At 34.1% G+C, this 20385-nt stretch overlaps 1 protein-coding gene across 3 annotated transcripts; it reads right to left on the bottom strand.

Annotated features, from left to right (window-relative positions):
* Window positions 1-525: 525 nt before the first annotated feature.
* LOC145641785 (nodulin homeobox-like) lies at window positions 526-19456 on the bottom strand. Of its 3 annotated transcripts, XM_081692744.1 has the most exons (17): window positions 19310-19456; window positions 18305-18430; window positions 17583-17741; window positions 13264-13341; window positions 9481-9609; window positions 9101-9319; window positions 7750-7881; window positions 7483-7578; window positions 6560-6721; window positions 5949-6240; window positions 5717-5842; window positions 5561-5630; window positions 3682-3745; window positions 3391-3583; window positions 3035-3312; window positions 2905-2939; window positions 526-1393 (listed from the first exon to the last, which is right to left on the bottom strand). In XM_081692744.1, exons 2-17 carry the CDS (start codon window positions 18419-18421, stop codon window positions 823-825), a joined length of 2721 nt encoding a protein of 906 aa, XP_081548870.1. In that variant the 5' UTR covers window positions 18422-18430; window positions 19310-19456; the 3' UTR covers window positions 526-822. The 3 variants fall into 3 exon arrangements, with proteins under 3 accessions (XP_081548870.1, XP_081548868.1, XP_081548869.1); XM_081692742.1 differs by having other exon boundaries at window positions 3035-3583; XM_081692743.1 differs by having other exon boundaries at window positions 3035-3583; window positions 13297-13341.
* Window positions 19457-20385: the final 929 nt, after the last annotated feature.

Genomic DNA, 20385 nt, shown 5'->3' with positions numbered 1-20385 from the left:
TTTGATCATCCATCCACCTTTCGACATTCATTTCTCTTGAATTTATCTATCTAAGATGCAAACCAATGACCAATTGCCACACCTACACAAACTATTGACTTACACCAACATCTGCATGCCGTGCTTGTGTGCCACCGACCGCATAGCCCACATTAACGGCCACTAACCATTGTAAGATGGTGTTTAGTTTAAATTTTGTACAGGCATCATTATTTTGTAATTTAAGGTTGAATTGTATTGCATTGATAAAATTTACGAGCATATATTACAAAGATAGTTATTGAAGATGACGTAATGCTGTAAGTTGGATTAGGGAGATAAAAGACATAAAAATTAGGTGCTGTTTGGTTGATTTAATTTCTAATGGGAATTCAAAATTCCCATGAATTTCATTTAGACAATTATTTCATTTAGACAATTCATGGGATAATCTTACCTAAAACATTGTATGCGATTTAATTCAAATACTCTTAAACTCCGAATTAATTGCAAAAATGCTAATGGTCACAGGTATAAGATGGAGGAGCTATACAACATGCTCAGAACTCTGAAGCATACATAATAATTAATCTCGGACATCATTAGACATTAGTCATTTACAAATGACATTGTTAAGAGCACAACTTTCCAATAAAAGATGCTATACAAGAAATGGCGCTCAACTTTTAAAAAAGAGCACCCACCTAATCCTGTTAGTTTGTTTCTGCCAAATTTGTGGCTCTGCTTTGTCTTGGATCAGCATTACCAGCTACCTCTACTTAAAAAACCTCCTAGACATCTCCCCTTTCTAAACGAGACGACATATATGACACTCTCTAGTCTCTATAACTTGAGCATCCGACCAGAATCCCATAGCACTCTCATGGTCCCAATCTTTACTTCTGCTTGTTCAAATGTGGCTCCAGCTTCAATAGATGGATGGGGAAGCCTTACAATCCTCTCAGACCTAAGTTCTGTAATATCTACAACACAAGTTCTAGTATCTGACAGATTGCAGCCATGCCATTCACCTTCTACCTGATATACAGTTCCTTTTGCAATTTCTTTCCCTAGTGTATCGGTAAGTACAACAGCTTGACCTGCCAAAAAGTTTACACAACTTGTATCTGTTGCCAGACCTTCATTTTCGACGCTTAATCTGCTTGAACTTTCAGGGTGGGCAGCCTCAAGACTTGGGTTAATATTTATCCCTGAACTTGTGCTCAGAACTGTCGGTACTTGACTGTGGTCATTGGCAGCAGCAGAAGCAGGCAGATCCTCCATACGACTCTCAGGAGAATCCGAAGTTGTCTGCACAAGGGGCCCAACTTGTGTGTCAGTTATAGCATTCTCCTCAGATAATGGGTGACCATCTTTGGCTGCTCTTGCAAGCTTTGCTCTCCTGTTGTTCAACCTGTTTACAAGAAGCACCACCAAAATAAATTTCACTTATATGTATCTGAAGATATAAATGATCAAAGACACACATCAAAGACCACACATATGCAAAGTGAGTCGAGCTTTCCAGAATGGAGGGAGTATATCAAAACCACCCTTCGGTGAGAACTTCCCACGGTGTGACCCACATCGTCGGCTACAATATCAAAATATTCATTGATGGCATTTTTCATAATTTTATGGAACTTCGAACCTAATTTTACAAAGATACCCTTAATGAAGCCTCATATCATAGCCATCAAATCTACGCGACCTAATGGCCCACGACTTACCATAAGGGCTATTCTCACATACTTCCTCCATATTTTATACTTGCAACAGTTTGACTTTTACATTATTTATTTGCTTCACTTTGACTGGCATTGGTGATTTATAGCTAAGAAAAAATATAGTCATGTAGGATCTTATTAAATTCGTCTCAATTTATACTATTTTAATATCAAATGTTTATAATTTTTACATATTGGTAATTAAAGATTGGTAACATAATTGCTTAATTTTCTAAATGAAAATCCTTACCCATTCTTTCTTCTAACTATTCAATTTATTCGACTTTGAGGTTGAATGTTTGTGTGGTTAATCTTACATTACTCCCTTCGTGTTATTTTAAGTATTACACATACCAAATACAACCTTATTTTTTTAAGTGTTATAATTCCTTTTTTGGCAAAAAAACTACACTTTAATATTAAATCTCTCCTCTCATGGTCCCCACCCAAACCCATTTTTACTTCTTTTTTTTTTTTAATATTTTTCTACTCTCACATTCATTACTTGTTAATAAACTAGTAACCCCACTATATTTCTTTTACATTTTTCAAATACTCGAACTACCCTACTTACCTCTTATATTATTTAAGTTAATTAAATTGCCTAAAACTACGTGCCCGATAAAAGTGTAACACTTAAAACAATGCGGAGGGAGTAGAATGTGATTGAATTTCTTGATTTGTTTGAGTAGAAAAATCACAAACTCATCTCTCTTTTTTTCTTTCTTTTGCTTTGTTTTTACTGACCAAAGAAGTCCATAAGAAGGTATTGATGGGCTTAGAAGCACTTTCAAAGTCTAAAAAGTTAATAATCGAAAGTATTCTGCATGTAGCATAACTATGCAAACCTCGACTTCTCTCATGGAAAGTTTAGACATTAATGGAAAAGCATTGCTCTCTTAACATACATATCGATACATAGCACAATATATATTACTTTTTTTAGTTCGGATCAAAACAGATCAGATTAGCAAAAATAGAGTGAACTAAACATATCCTAAGCAGCATTTAAGCAAGCACATAATATTAAGAGTGGAAACAGGCCAGGTAAGGAGGGGCAGCATCTTAATAAACTAGCTGAACAACGCAGGACAAAAAAATTGAAGAGAAAACAGACATCTCTAATGCTCAATAAGCAACACAAACAAAGAATGTAGTTGATAATGTATATACACCTGGAAAGGGAAAGTTGTCTCACCAATTTTTTAACTGTGAACATGTGACTTCTGAACCCTGCAAGGACCATAGATAAGAATCACATATAAAAACCATTTATCAACGCATTATAACATCAAATAATTGATAAAAACTAGCTGAAATTCTCTTACATGTAAACTTAATCTGTCAGCCCATGATTGTAAAGAAGCCAAGTTCTTATGGATATCAGGCTCATCCAGCAGCCCTCTTTCAATTAACGATATTTGTTTATCGTTCATTATATGTCTCTTACGTTTCCTTACTTGCTTTTCTCCACCAAATACACTTTCAACCCTTTCATCTTGTTGAACACCTCCAACTACACTTCTATGGAAATGTTCATTTGGCTTAGTATATTCACCATCACCAACTTTATCATTGGGGTTCTGTCCTCTTGTAGTACTTGAATCTGATCCACTTGTCTCTTCATTATGAATCTCCTTTTCAGTCTCGACTATACACTCAGCTAAAGCTTTAATAGATTTACCTTCACATGTCTTCTGATCATGCATTGCACCATCAGCTTCAGCAGTAGCCTCACCGTTAATGCAAGAATTGTCCACTCCTGGAAAAGCTGAATTTTCTGACATACCTTCTCTCAGGTTAGAGTGTCTGGTCTTATGATCAAAATCAACATTTTCTTGAAGAGAAGCGGTACAGCCCCTTGAACTTTGAAGCTCCTAGCGACAATAATAACAGTTGTCAAGAATTATGCAGCCAAAGATAGGTAGGTCAAGTTTGCAAACAATTCCACTTCATGTCAAAGATACACATTTACCAGTCCTCTATTGACTTCATATTCAACCGGGCCAATAAGTGACTGCAATTGGGTGAAAAAAAGCCTGCAACAGAAACCAAAAAAAAAAAGGAATTTATAATTTATTTAACAAAATGTCTTCATGGTTTATGACTCTTCGCTTTGAGCTAGAATTCATCTCCACATTGGCATATTTGACTAAACATAGCCAAAACAGCGCACGAGGAAGAATTAACATAGATATTCCTTGTTGAAAATTTGTTTGGAAGTAAATTAAGCGCATTGATTAAGAAAATAGAAGCACAAGGAGCAAATACTTGGGATGCCTCAGACTTTACTTCATTCAGCAAACTTGACGGTTTAGTTTTTTTTTTTTAATACTACCTCTGTTTTAAAATACGTGCAACTTGGGATGTTTCACAACTTATGCATTATTTCCTTCAATGATTTTTTTTTGGGGTGAATTTACCACATTTGTAAGTTTGTTGTACACACTCGCTCTTCTAATCACATAAGGAATGTGTCAAATTTCACCATTTTGTCCACTCAATTGGGTAGAGCATGTAATTAAAAATGATGCATATATTGTGAAATGGAGGCAATATAAATTTATATTCAAGCTAATTTCCCCTAGCAGTAAGCACTGAAAATTAACCACCAAATAAAAGTAGGTACATAGTTGATTTGCTTTAGCATTCATATACAGAATTTTCCATCTAATCCCATATGAGGAAATAAACTATATATGGACTTAGCAGCTAAAAACTCTGCCAACAGATAAATTTTTTCAAGATGAATATGTTTATTTTGACGTTTAATTTTGATAAACTTTAAAATTTTCACATGCATAAAAAAATTTGTTTTTTCAATACAAATTGTATACTAGTAAATTTGTAACTTTTACATCATCTAAATTCATTTTATAAAGCACTTTTAAACAAGATCTACTTATGATTCATTTAAATCAATTAAGTGTAACAAGTCTAATTTCATTCAAAATAATATCAAATAAAATAACATTATTAAAAAAAAAATATTTTAACTTTTCAATTTGTGAATAGTTTAGAATAGGATTTTTTTACTTTTACCACAAAAAAAAAATCGCGAAATTGTTTTTTACTACCAAAAATTTTAAAAGTTTTATTTTACTACCAAAAAAAAATTTTAAATTGTTTTTTACCACCTGCCGTAAAAACCCTAACGGAATATTTTAAATTCTTCGATTTTTGTGCCAAACACATCACATTTAGGGGTTTTGGGAGGCATTTATGTCCTATGGATCCAATTTGAGGTCGGAATCGACAAAAAATGATCGAAAATGCTTCTTTTTGTGCGTTTAAAAATACCTCGGTTTGCGTGAAACACGCAAAATGAGGCATTTTCGATCATTTTTTGTCAATTCCGACTTCAAATTGAACCCATAGGACCAAAATGCCCCCTTAACGTATTAGCAACATATTTTACGCAAGAAAATCAAAGAGTTTTTCTTTAAACCGTTAAATTTGACGGTTTTCTTGACGGTAGGTGGTAAAAAACAATTTTTAGAAATTTTTTTGGTGGTAAAATACAACTTTTAAAATTTTTGGTAGTAAAAAACAATTTCGTGATTTTTTTTTTTGTGGTAAAAGTCAAAAAATCCTTTAGAATATAAAAATAATATAATACATATACATGTAAATATACTAGCCTCATATGATTATTATACTCATTCCAGCCTTGTAAAACTAATATGAAAAGAAAAAGAAAAAAAAAACATTAAACCAATACATGTATGATTATGTAGTACTCTGTATAAGTTACAATCAAGTTTGACTTGAGCAATTTACAATTTACAATTTTATTGAAATAAAAACATTATAAACAGAAATCATACAAGCTTAAAGAGCATACTGCACGTTACCTTAATAGCTGTACATCCTCCTCGTTAAGAAAAGTGGGGATCAAGGATTCCGCATGACCCAATAATGAACCTACACAAATTGTACCAGGAACTCATAAATTACGCAGAAGTTTTTATATCAAAATCTGAAAGAGGTGGTCAGGGAGGTATAGTTACGAAGATTCTTGCATATTGTAGCAGCTTTTTCAGGTGCAGAGTTGAATTCAAATCCAGCCTCTGGATCGTGCCAATCCATCTTCAGACGTTCAAGAAACTTGTGAAGAAATAAATTCCTCTCCTGCTCTGTAATTTAGGGTGAAAGCTAGATTGTTAATTACAAATAATAGTAAGTTGATGCATTTTCAGATGAATGCTTGATGCACATGAAAAGCAAATTTAAGAAATTAACCTTTGCAAATCTTAGGCACAAAACAATGAAGATTGGAAATCACTTTAACCAATAGAGAAGTTCGTTGATGGGCATAAGATGCTTGGGCATTGTTGGTTGGAATAAAGTTGGATTCATATGTTTTTACATTTATCGTATCTAGTGTTGAAGATGAGTCCAAAATCCACCCAGCCATAATAAAAGGCTCGTATTCCAGTGAAGCATCTTCTTCCTTTAGAGGTAAGTCAGATGAGCACCAACCAGCCAAAAACTGTTGGTAAGGAATTGACAAGATTGCTGCCAGCACTTCAGCCTGGACAAAAATGGAAAGCCTGTGCAATAAGTATGGCAATTTTTTAAAAAAAATAAACAAATGATATGCATGACACGAATAGAGAAAAATAAGCATCAAATGGAATATACAAATACAAAGTGATCTAAGACAATAAACATGTAAGTATAATAAGTTTGAAACATGTTATATGGCAAATTTGGCCCCTATATTCTGCAAATAACTGTGTACTTACATGCCAAATCAACTGAAACTGATGACCAAGGGTAGAGGGGAAACCATGTGATAAGTACACTATTGAATAATTAATAAAACCGCAAGGCATTGCAGGAGAGCTTACGAAATATGTTGTAATGTAGGAACGAAAATTTGAATCATCAGAGAAGATATCTGTCAGGCGCAATGCATTGAGCTGCAAAAGCCCCCTTGGGTATATTTTACCCGAGTGATTCACCAGCAGCTTAAGATCTCTGCTGAGCATGGTCTTCAGTAATGTAATAACCTAGATCAATACATGGATCATTAGTGAATTACCTAGAAGACCCTTGGTTCTAAAAGGCATATGTGAGTAAAGCAAATTCCTTCAAAAATACTTGAATGAGAAGTTCAACTCAAGATATGAACCAGAATAAAAATGACAATATAAAAAACTATAGTCGAAGTTCATATCTGTCAATGAAGCCCAAACTCGAGTAAGAATCTTAAAATTACAACAATCTCAACTCATAGGCAAGTAAAATAACAGATATTCTCACAATTTCACCAGTATTGTGCTTTTGTATCACTTTAGATTATTATCAATTTAGCGACCAATTTGAATCCTAAATTCCTAAGTTAAAAATCCATAATATACAGCGAAGGAGAAGAAGGTGATACTCAAATTCTTTTAAGTTCAAGAAAAATTTACTATAATTACTGAAAAGTGGGCCACATAACGATGCTTACAGAAAGTAAAAGATGCAGCATATCAATATATATCATTTTGAACATCTTTCTATTAAATAAGAAGGAAAGATTCCTAAATAAATAGTAGGACAATGTTCTCAGGGAAAGGAAGGTGATTGATTCCACTAGTAAACATTTCACCAATAAACATTCTCTTATTTTTTTTATTAAGTTTTTATTTATAGTTTGTGAAAGAAAGCGCTGATGGCGATACCTATATGATTGACCATCTTGTAAAAGAGAGTGAATATATGAAAAACATATGCTTTTCCTCCCATAAGAACTTATAGAATACAGAATTGCTCTGTTAATACTTACCTCTACAGCAACACACTTTGCAAGCTCCAGGCTTTCTGGAATGCCGGCAACCTCATCCAGAAAAGACACACTTTCTGATTCACAAAGATGCAACAGCTGTAAAAAGCCAATTCGTAAGTCAAATTAGTAGCCCTCTTAGCAATTGCAATTCTGAAGTTCACTGGTTACCATTCTCAGCCAAACTACAGATTCTGAACTAACTAAAGTGCAATAATAAGTCCAATTCTATAGGATCACTTGGAGAAAATCAACACTTTTTGGACTTACAATTGATAGAACTCGAGCTTTTAGCCTAGAAACAGCAGCTATCACTGCAAGAGGCTCCTTGAGAAATGGTGATATATTCAATTTCAAGGTGGCTTGAACAAGACGAAGGATTCCTCCCTTCCCACACAACTCCTACATTGATACACAATACAAAACTTTGTAAGAAAAATTGAATCATGGCAAACCAAATATAATAACAATACATATCTGCAAGATCACTTCAAACAAATATCATAAGGATTACAAATGCCACTAATGTACAAGTTTTTTTTTTCATTCATTATTTTAATAAATTGATGTCTGATCCAGCAACCATGGCTCCCTCTTACCTTCCTCAATATTTAAATGTATAAAATTTCATCACAGTCAAAGCTCCCTGGTTACTTTGACAAAAAGTACACTAGAGAAGAGCACTGGAAAAAAATGAGCTTACTAATCATGCTTTCTTTGCAAAATATAACCCAGGAAAACATCCAATGTGACATTTAAGAGATGCTAGACCCACAACGCTATAGCACAGATCCCAACTAGCAATTAGTCATTTACATTTTAAATGTTTGGACATGCCTCGGCAACCATCAAATCAAATGAATAGAGAATCACACTGATGTTCAATAGATGACCTACCCATGGCACATGATAGGAAGTAAATAAACCTGCAGATTCTCCATCATCCTAAAAAATCTATCCCGTGAAAACCCCAAGCCTCAAAGATAAACATAAGATGATATATAGGCTATCCTAATGACGCAGAGCACACACCTTTAGTTTCCAAATCTACACCTTGTCATCAATGTTGAGCTTGTTGAAACAAGTAGCCCAAATCAAGGCCTTAAACTACTTCAAGATCTTAGAGTCTCTAATGTCTTAGTTTCAAATGGCGCAAGGCACACCGAGGAGCAATACCTGGATCCGTGAAGGCACACACCTTTCAATCTTTCATGCATGAGGCACATTTAATTTTTTTTTTTTTCAAATTTTGAAGTTTTTTTTTTCTGGAGTACAATAATCTGAGGAAAGGGGAAGGGTCATGTGACTAGTCTGACTACTTCAGTCATCATAAAGAGGCCAGCAGGCCCAGCACACTATGTACAAAAAGGGAGAATGTCTATTGTAAGGGGGGGAAAAAAAGTAACTACTTTAAAATGAAAACAAAATGTTATGCAAATGGAAAGCTCCTTGTTCGTGTAGACTGCCAAATATACATGTGAGATGGTACTTGTTAGATGTGGATCATTGTCAACAGTCTACTTCTCCATCTTAAAAGCCAGCCACCAAGCATGATTGGAAGAGAACAACATAATATAATACATAACAAATGTTTTTACAAAAATACAGAAACAGTGGAAACCTTATTCCTGAGAAGGCGTTCGCGAAAAGACTTATTTTGGCATAACGACTGGACAAACTGCAAAGAAGCCTCACACTGCTGCCAACAGAAGTTGACTGCCTTTTCAGCGCCTAGACTAGAATTTGAGTGAAACTCATTTTCCTCTGCTGACAGCTTTATCTGAAGGCAGTTGATATTCATTCGGACAGCTCCAAAGGCTGCATCTATAAATATGTCAACCTGCCAAAGAAAGACTTGTTCAGCCATTCTAAATGTCAAAATGGTAAACCACTAGTTCAGAACCGATGCCAGGAGGAACACATAAAAGTTATAACAACTGGGATAAATTACCAGCTTTACATTGATTAACAACAACAAATTGACGGAGTACGATATTATACCTTAGGATGTGCCTGGAGAACATAAATGAGTTCACTCCATTGTGATGAAATGAAAGCAGTGATTAGATACATACTGCAAGCTACAAGTGCCGAGTATATAAGTGGCATACCACCAGAAAAACTGTATCCCTAGATCATGCAAGAAAAAATTCAATTTTAAATATCAGTTACATAATCAAATATTATAATAAATAAATACAGACATTCAAAATTGCTTCCTAGTTAACAACTATATGTTATTTAACATTTCAGTCAGCACCCCTGCAGTTATGAAACATTGTACTGATTGATTAATAGGCAATTAGGCACTATAAGCCAATCAATAAGTACTAAATAACAGGATTAGTCATTTTAGTTTGTTTCAATTTCTCTCCTCCTTCCTCTCTCCAAAATTTTAGCCTCCATCGTTGAATTTTGAAGGGGTTTCCATCGGTTTTAACCGGTGGAAAGCAACCGGTGGAAAGCCCCAATTCTTGTTTCTTTAAAGTATTTTTTAGGTTTATAATAATGCTTCCTCCTTTTAGGAGAAACTTTTCTCCCTCGAAAGAAAGGGTTTCCGATCTCCTTCGAAAGACAAGGGTTTTTCGACCTCCTTCGAAAGACAAAGTTTATCTCCGCTTTTCGGGGGTGAAATTTCTTGGTTTTGAATCCATAATATTAGATCTAATGGATTGTCGTGAAATTATTTCGTTGGCGAAAAAGTTATCAAGTTTTTGAATACAAGCAGATGAATCAGAAGAAAAACATCCTAACGACAACAAAGGATCGTTAGATTGTCTCTGTAAAACAAGGCTGTATTTTCAAGGGATATAAGCGGGAGATGCTCCACAGTGCAAGATCTACTCAACGATCGTAGTTTTTATGAAGGAAATTTTATTTGATTCAATATCTTATGTATTTGTTAACGTCAAATCTCTATTGTAGATGTCGTATGACTTTTAATTAATGAAATATTTTTGCTATTATAAAAAAAAAGTACTCCCTCCATCCATTTATTATATGCCTATATTCCTTTTTTGGGTCATCAAAATTAAGTGTCTATTTCTATTTATAGATTGTACTTAATTCTCTTTTTGATGATTTGCCATCCTTTTTTTCTTTTTGTACTTTGACATCAATTTCCAATACTTTCACTCTCCTAATTCTCAACCACTTTTTTCTTTCTATCTATCTCTCTCTAACCCCACATGCATATTTGTACTCCTAGTTATTAATTTTAAGGATTCTCTAACTTTCTTAATTCCCGTGCAAAATGGAAAGTAGGCATATAATAAAAGGACGGAGGGAGTACTAAATAACAGAAAGTGGATCCGAAGTGGTGTAGGAGGAGAGGCCACCCCAATATCACTAATAATCTCCATCACCAACTCTATAACTAGAAACACCAACTCTACCACACCAGAACTACCACCACTACCCTATCACAAATTCACAACCATAAAATCTTGCATTATCTTGAATCCACCTAGCAACATCAGCAGCCACTTTGAAAGACAGATGATTCCAAAATATGTAAAAAAAAAAACAAAGGGAACAGACCCCACCTGGCACAATTACCAACTGATGCCAGCCACCACTACAACCCGAAAATTACATTATGGTATTAGGACCTTGATGTGCATCCTGGTCCAGAGAAACATAGTTCAATATTTATGAACATATAGTTCAAAGATAGTACCACTATTAATCTGCCTTCTGTAACACAAAGCTATTAGGCCCATAATCTAAACAATGGATAGAGCATAAAGTTCAAAGATAGAACCACCATAGTTCTAGGAATCCAGGTAGTGGAAATTCACCATCAAAGCTCCAAAACAGAGCCCTTGACAGTTGGAATTTAAAATCAAATGACCAAATCTAAGACTCAATGGACCAGGCAACTTTTGGCAGAGAGAAAACACGTCAATGGCATAGTGGGTTAGTAAGAAAGTAACATATACTTAGGAGAAGGAGATCACGGGGGCAGCAATGACTCAAAGTCGAGAATTGGAAAATTGAATGGGTTAGAGAAAAATGGTAGAAGTAGATTTTCATAAATTTGAAATTTCTTTTACGATGGAGCCATGGACGGATTTATTTTAGTACCTGATCAGTTATGGGTTTATTTTGGCAATAGTCTTATACATACCCTTTTGTTTTGCATCATTCACATGGTGTCCTAGGTCTAACATTTGTACATGGAGGCATATTTTATATTTAATGTCTAGGCATGCATATGACATGTCTGTAGAGAACTATGTTGACTTGTAGATGCTACAACACTGACAACCTTAGTTCCCAACAATAATGTCCCTTTGGCTTAAGTCTGGATGTTAATACGAAACATTTCATTCCGATTCATAGAATGAGGATAAGAATATAAATCGCTTATCCTCACTGAATGCATAAGTTACTCGAGGCCACTAGGTTAAGGAATTAATTAAGTATATAGTATGTTTCAATAAAAAATTAAGTATATAGTAAAGGAAATCATGAATGTTCACTTCTGCTGTGTTTGCAATCATTTAAGCTAGCTAAAAATTTGTGGTCAAATTAGTATCGAGATATATGGAGAACAAGCTTTTCCAAATTTTATCTAGCTTGCAAAACATTTAAGAATTTCAATCAGCTGCTGCATTTTTTGATTTCATTTTCAGAAAGGCTGTTCTAAATTAAAACGACACCCCGTATACCTGATACCCCATATGGTGAAACTTTCATAACCAATCACTCCATAATTTCCAGCACCAAGACAATTGCAGCATCCATGCAACCATCATACCATCTTCCTCTCCTGTTTCCTCATCACATCTACTCCTTATAGCTTCCTCCTCTTCCTTATTCCACAACATCAACAGTAATTAAAGAATCAATAGCTGACCAAATTGGAAATGGATGAACAAGAGAGATACAATTAACCAGGGACCAACAAGGTGGGGATATATCATAAATTGATGGCTGACTAACATAGATCCATGGCCCAACACACCCATGTCCCTAACCAACCATGTGTCAGAAGCAGCCGCTAATTTTTTTTGTCTTTGAACCCGTTGCCTCTAGCATTCAAATATGCTGTTTATGGAGCTTTGAGGAGACGGTATCAATTTTACATGGTAGTACAGTACATGATTTTACTCCAGAGGTAGTATGGGAACAGGTATGCATACTCCCGCTATCCTACAAAAGTGGCCATAAAAACTTTTCAAAGACTTGTAGAAACATCACTTTGAGTTGTCTACTTACAGTTCAAATTACCCAAACTTGCAAATTTGAAACGCTGATTAGATCTTTCATGTTCTTCCTCTTCCATTTAACAAACCCAAGTCACCAAGCCCATGGCAGTGGCTTTAGGAAGTTCTAAGCAATTGATAAGCATGGCTGGGGGGTAGAGAGATTGATTAAAGATAATGCCTGAAAGGAGGAGAGAGAGAAAGAGAAGGCTTTTGCTAAATATAGGTCAGTGGGAGCTGCCACTGGCTTATAAGTAACCTTTGTCCCTACCACAAAGAAACAACTATTACTAGAAGCGACAAGAAGGCAGGAGGCTGGAATGCACTGACTTAGATTTTCTTTCTAATTTGCTTTAGTTCTTTTTCATCGCATACATTACATATTTTGTATTTTATTGCTGTTAATAACATCAGCAGAACATAGACCACGAGTCTTGTTAGGAACATAATCCAAAATGAGAATATGGAAAAAAATAAGATGGAACAATTAAGAGATTCCTTGCAGCATTTTGGCCATGATGTACATGTAGAATTTACAAGAGCATAGTTAATTCAGTCAATGAAGGTAGAGAACCTGTTTACAGCAGAAAATGAGTAAATAGAACACCAAATCAAGTAGCTGTTCTGACACTCTCAGATCGTCGAGCAAGATCTGTAGAATAAAAGAACGGTTAATACACATAAGGATGAAAACAAAGTCATATTTAAATGTTTGTAAGCCATTCGTAGAGAAGCTACAGTACGACTTGACCACAACTCAAAACAGATACAGGAAATAGAGAATATTAAAGGTCTAAATATAAGCTGTACTGGAAATGGAGAAAACAGTAGGCAATCAAGGTCACAGGGCGAAAATAGAGAAATTATTACCATGTTTAGACACAGAGGTTTTATCAACTCAATGTTTTAGTATGAATAACATACTGAAAAAATATAAACCGGCTTAATTTCCCTCCAAAACTGATTAAAATGAAAGAAGTGTTTTAAACTGTTAAGTTTTAACAAAAGGGTCAGATATAAACAAAAAACTTAATGGGTAATATTCTTGGTAAAGAGGATTAACTTCATATTAGCTTTAAAGTAAAATCTAGATCAGCACAGATGTGGAATTGATGTTCTATACTGCAACTGCAGAGATAGTACCCAAAATCAAACAAGGCAACATTGTGCTGGAATGTTGGAGATGACATAGTAAGGGAAAAACAAGACAGCATTATGATTTCCCTATTAAATGTTTGTTTCACTTTCTTCATCTATTTTTCTCCTGTTTATGGAAAACCATGATGGCTCAGACATCTCCCTTTCATTTAAAATCTGATTACTTGAGATTCAATAACACAGAGTGGGGTGAAAGCAAAAGAAAAGACATATTGCCAAATGCCAGCTAACCACCTAGCAGAACCAGTATTCCCAAAACCAATCAAATTCTTGATAGTTCAGCAGAACCAGCATTCCCAAAAAGCCATCAAATTCTTGATAGTTCCTTTCCTTTCTCTTTAATCATTGTGAAATGTGAATCAAAGGTGACGTATTGCATACATGGTTTTTTCCTTCTTGGATATCTCTTGGAGGTCAAACAAGCTAAAAGGTGGCAGACTTGGGGTTACATGGGCACCAAAGGTTGCTGGATAGTTCCAAGTTGATTCCTACTTCTAACAGGAGGCTTCATATCCTAGTTTAATTAGTGTTTGTGTCAAATTTGGTTTGAACAGTTTAAAATCATACTTGGTATAGGTGTTTTGTGGTTTAAGCACTTTAGCACTTCTTTTACTTTCAAAGTTATTTTTGTAACTAGAATCCTTGTAGGATTAGGATTCTACTTGGAGTTAGATTTCATCAACAGCTTTATGCTAGGCGTGTTGACCAAGTCTTAGGCAAGTAATCTTACCTTGGTTTGCTGATTGGTTTAGTCTTCCCTAAGTGCATCAGGGCTCTTATAGGCATGGCTATAATGCCTATATAAAGGTTGATGTCTACATTAATAAAGATATCAGTTTTGAATTTTAATTGAATTAATGAGTTTTTCTATCAAGTTAGCTTAACCAATCATCAATTGTTGTGGCCTGTGATTATCTTCTTTTTGCTATTAGGAAGAGAGCCCCACAAATCTCACTCCTTTAATATTGGAACATAGGGGAAGTGCACAAGATTTTAGGTAGTGGGGAAGTACAAGTGATGAGCTAGAAGTATGAAAAAGTAGGGGTATATTGGGTATTTATAGTGTGAAAGGAAATATTTGTTTACCTAAAGGCAATATTTGTAAAACACTGAAACTTCCTAAAAAGGTAAATGTTACAATATTTAAAGGAATGGAGGAAGTATAACCCTCAAAAATTTAAGCTTTCAACACTGAAACATGCATGCTAGCGAATGTAGCCTCCTTAAAAAAAATTATTTACAACGTACTTACGTTACTTTTGCTCTCCTGGTTTAAAATCTTAACACTCTACACAATGTAAATGTTTCCAAATTATTCCCAATATACTCCCTCCGTCATAGTATAGAATAATTGACACTTTAACCATAATTTATTAGTAACGTATTAAAAATAAATTTTATAATGAAATATGCATTCAAATAAGTATTAAAAAATAGTTTCATAATATCAACTATTTTATGAGCATATATTTTTTAAGTTCAAACTGGTATACTTTACAAAATTGTAAACTTTTTTATGAGAATTTAATTATATATATCTAACGTCAAACTGGTATATTGGGATATTTGCCAAGTTTGACTATATTAATTATTTAGGAATAGATATACACCCTCCCTATTTCATGTTTGTTCTAAATAAAATCTTGCTACTATACAAAGCAAATGGAATCTTGCACTTTAATGAGTTTTCTATAATTCAAAACATAATCATGTGGGATCTTGTAAGATAAGTCTCGATTTTTGTTTCTAAATATGTAATTTTTATAATACGTAGCTTGAGATATTTTAATTACAACATTCTATTGGAAATTGTGCAAAAGGCAAGATAAAAAAATGGAGGGAGTAGTCAAGTGAGATCCTATTGATTCGTCTCAATAAATGCTATAAAAAATATAATTTTACTAGTACTTCCTCCCAGTGGCGCAGAGCCAGAAATTTTAAACTGGTTGGACAAATAGACATCGCATAATTTGAAAAACATCTTGGGAAAAACCAGTGCTGAAATGCATCGATGACACAAATAGTTAAAGTTTTACAACCAAAAAAATCCTAAAAAATTAGTTAAAAAAAAAATAGATCATTAACCAACTCTTCCTCAAGAAATATTTGCTTATTGCCCGGGTTCAAAATTTTTGAAGGTTTCGAACATAAGATAATATAGCTAATTATAATCAAATGCACTAGTCATAATTTTCTATTACAAGATTTACAACCGTAATTTGAGAGGTTCGTTCAAGCACAATTATAATTAAAAACATTTAAATAGATATAATTGTTAAGAAAAAATGGAGGGATATATATTGATTTCCTCAGAAGAGAAAAAAAAAAAAAAAAAAAAAAAAAAAAAAAAAAAAAAAAAAAAAAAAAAAAAAACCCTGAAATGCTACTAAAAGAATCGAGCATTAATCCTCTACACACAGCTCATTCCACTAACCAAGATGATTACAATAGCAAGTTTAGTAATAATTATAGTTACTTTGTCTTTGTTCAAAATTTAATGACGGCTAAAAAATTAAAATGACAGCCAGGGGGTTTGATCCACTGCTGATTGGTAAGGAAAAAGCTCTGTAATCCAGAATTAAACCACTGAACCACCTTCGTTCTTATGTTTTAATACTGCACACAAATATATTTATAAGCTAATATTTTTTTTAAAGTGGGGGGACAGCTGCCCCCCCCCCCCCTTGTACCCTGCTAGCTTTGCCACTGCTTCCTCCCAAAGTTACAAGGTACGGGGTTCGATTAGAAACGTGGTACGGAAACGGATAAGTGAATTGTGAATTTGTGAATCCGGAACGATTGGGTACGAAATAAATAATTAATATTATATTATTATTAACCAATAGAATAGGCCCAAATTATTGTTGTAGGTCAAAGGCTCAAAGCCCATTCAACAATATTAAACCCAAGCCGCCATACTAATAAAAATAGACAAAATAGTAGATAAAAAATCAAAAAAAAAAAAAAGACCGATCATCTTACCTTCATCTTCTCTGTGAAAAAATAAATAAAAACCTTCCATCCTCTACCATAAGTTTCATATATCAGCAAATTTTTAATCTAAAATCGCATAAATATGAAACTAAATCCTTACATACACAGATCTACGGAGGAAAAGTTCAGCTTCCAAGCTATGAAATCGGTTCGCGGACTCCAGCGACCTAAGTTGCGTCTATACCACGTTCCGATACAAACAAACTAGGTCGCGGTTCGGGCCAACTTCCCGCGAACCTTGTAACACTGCTTCCTCCGTTTTCTTTTACTTACAACATAGCCTTTAGACACACAATTTTAGGAGGTGATTAGTGAAAGTAAATGAAAAATTTATTCAAAATAATTTTAACTCTAGGATTAGGGTAGGATCAGGTATCCCTCTTTTGATTAATTTGGTCGTTTATATTATATAATCCCAACCTCAAATTGTGTGCCCCAAGGCTGTCTTGCAAATAAATAATTGTGCATTGGCAAACATGCATAGTGAAAAACTAAAGAAACATAGGGAGTACTTCCTCAAAATAAATATATAAATAATTTTAATCATCAAAGAACATAGATTAAGACAAAACATTAATACAGTAAAATGAGAAATCAATTGACAAAAATAATCTTGCCATAGTAACTGAAGCATATTTAATAACTGCATTAAGAACTTATAGAGGCTATTAGACACAAACTGATGACGAAATTGCAGGTTAATTAGCAATTGAATGTATTAATAGGCAAAATGTTACTGACCTGTTCAAGCTTAGAGTGTCGAGTAGCTATTTCACATAGAGAATATAGAAGCCGGAGTCCAGATAATAAATATTTCAACGAGGCTTCGTCTCCTTGAGAGGACAATAGCACAGCAGTAAGGTGCGGAGGAAGGATTCGAACGAGTTTGTCCATATCAATCTGAGAACAACTGCCTTAAATATCCTTATCCACAAAAGCGATCAAAATAGGAAAGAAAAATCCCCTCCATTTCCAAAAAGTAGGGCATGTAACCTTTCTATAATTGTTTTGTAACGTATGTCACTTGACAAAACCAATACTTTATCATGGTAAATTTGATGTAGTCCTACCTTTAATTCTTATAAAGGCTATAAAATATACAATAGAAATAAATGAAAAGAATTGAACCACACCTTAATTTGAGGGCAACTTCACATGTCCGAGTACAATTTAAAACCAAGGGAGGTTACAAATATTACTCCCTCCATCCCCAAATAAAAGTCTCACTCCACCTAATAATATTTTCCCTAAATAAAAGTTTCATTTCACCTCTATTTTTTAGTCAATTTTGTAATTAATCAAACCCCACCTTTTTCTTCACTTATAATCTATTTTTTTTAGTCACTTTTGATCGAGCAAACCCCATCTTGTTTTTTCTATTCACTCTTAATCAACCAAACCCCACTATCTTATTTTCCTATCCACTTTACATAAATATGTTAGGATTAAGATAGTCAACTCACCTGCAAAGATAAACCATTTGCAGTAAGGTGGATAAGCGAGAAGTTTTCCGAGTCCTTTAACAGTTTACTTAGCTCCTGAGAGTTAAATCTCTGTAATTCTTTTACTTCTGTGATCATGTCAATATTCTGCCAAACAATGAAATGACATATATTATGAAGGGACAAAGAAACAAGTGAATTACCCAAAGAAGACACAACAGCCGGAAACCGAAAAAATGTAAAAGACCACAACTGCAACAAGGAAAAAACAAAAAACTTTTTTCCCGTGACAAACAAAAAATGGAGAAGTTGAAACAGGTCACCCAGCAACAATTTAGAATAATCGCGCAAAACAGACAAATTCACGAAGTCTTTTACCATCAATGAAGACATTCCTTGATTTGAATAGATTCAGAAATAAGAAATGATGAGAAAGCTTTAAAATTTATGAGTTTGGAAAGTTAGTCGCGAAGCCATGCAAACAAATGCTGCCATTAATGCTAGTAAAACTTGAGACTTTGAGAGTAGCATTTAAAAAAAAATCAATTTTAATTCTAGACTTGCAAATTAGAATACTTTTTTGTCATCATTTCTTAGAGCCTAAATAGGGTATAATTTTGCACAGAACCAACCAAATAAACAGCCCATCCCTGAGCCGGGAGGGCCGGCCGCCTTGAGGCGGAAGAAGAGGACTAATTTCATAGTTCAATCCTAACATTAAAAGGTTGTGCAATAAATTAGCAACCAAATTTTATTCAATTATCAAACAAAGCTCGAAAAATCACATAATTTTGGGGATATGTGATTCAATTATCAAATTAGGCTATAAAATCACATAATTTAAGGGATATGTGATTCAATTATCAAATTAGGCTCATAATTTTCTTTTCTAGCAACATAATCGCTGGTATTAAAGTCGAGATTTTCGAACCCTACACTTACTGCACTGACAATTAAAATTAAATTAAGTTAAACCCTAGATTGTGAAATTGATATGATGATTATTAAAGATAAACAATAACTTACCTCAGAAGCTGCTGAGAACAAATAGTTTGTAATGGAGAACGTCAAAGTACTATGTTGAGTGCGCTTCAATGGAGAAGGAGGAGGCAAGGCAGGGCTATCAGGTTATGTTCATCCGTGTTTTTGGTGTTTTTTTTTTTTTTTTTTTTTTTTTTTACTATGACACTGTCACACTGACAGAGCAATTCAATGAGCTATAAATGGGTCAGATCCGTCCAAATAAATAAATGGGTCGAGTCTGTACATAATCGTTACAAATATTTGCCTAATTTGGGTCAGCATGTCGGTTTTGGGTCAGAGAATTGGGGTTGGTTTCGGATTGTGATTAAAAAGTATCAAAAATAGGATATAATTTCAAATTATTACAAAATATGATAATTGGGTCAAATCGAATCTAATTCGAATTGTTCGGGTTCAGTTTTAGTTGGGTTCGGATTTCTCTTAGTAACTTTGGGTCGGGTTTGGATCGGGTCAGGGAGATTGCCAGTGCTAGATTGCATTACCCGCACCCCCTTCTCGCTATTAATGACATCATCTTATAACTTTTTCGTTTTCGGATCACATATAAAATATTCATTTTCATATAGGTAAATGTTCAATCTTGTTTAATATGATGTGCTATATCCAAATTATTATTATATTTTTTATTTTTGTTTTTAAACATTTTTATATTAATAATTTGTCTTACAATTTTTTTTTTTATCCAAATAAAGATATTATTTATCTTTCAAATAAAAAAAGATATTCTTTACATTTTTAGAACTTTTCAAATATAGATATGCTTTAAAAATAAAGTGTAAATCTTAAACTTCAAAAATGTACATGTGTGTTACAAAATGAACATCGTCTTTTGATTAATATATTTGGTACAAGTAAAAGATACATAAAAACATCTTCTTTTTTGTACAGTTGTACCCCTTCTACTCTTATGATATTTGTGTGCTTTCTGTTTCGGGGGTTTTTTGTCCCTCGGGAGAGTAACAACACTAAGACTAGATCCAGCAAGGGGCGCCTGTACCTGCAAAGCAAACGGACCACCGGATGGTCGGTGGTCCGCCTCCGAAGATTAAGTTAGTAAA

Source organism: Chenopodium album, chromosome 8 (assembly GCF_948465745.1).
Source record: "Chenopodium album chromosome 8, dcCheAlbu1.1, whole genome shotgun sequence".
Lineage (NCBI taxonomy): Eukaryota > Viridiplantae > Streptophyta > Magnoliopsida > Caryophyllales > Amaranthaceae > Chenopodium > Chenopodium album.
The sequence above is the reverse complement of the archived record's forward strand: the minus strand, read 5'-3'. Positions and strand labels throughout refer to the sequence as shown.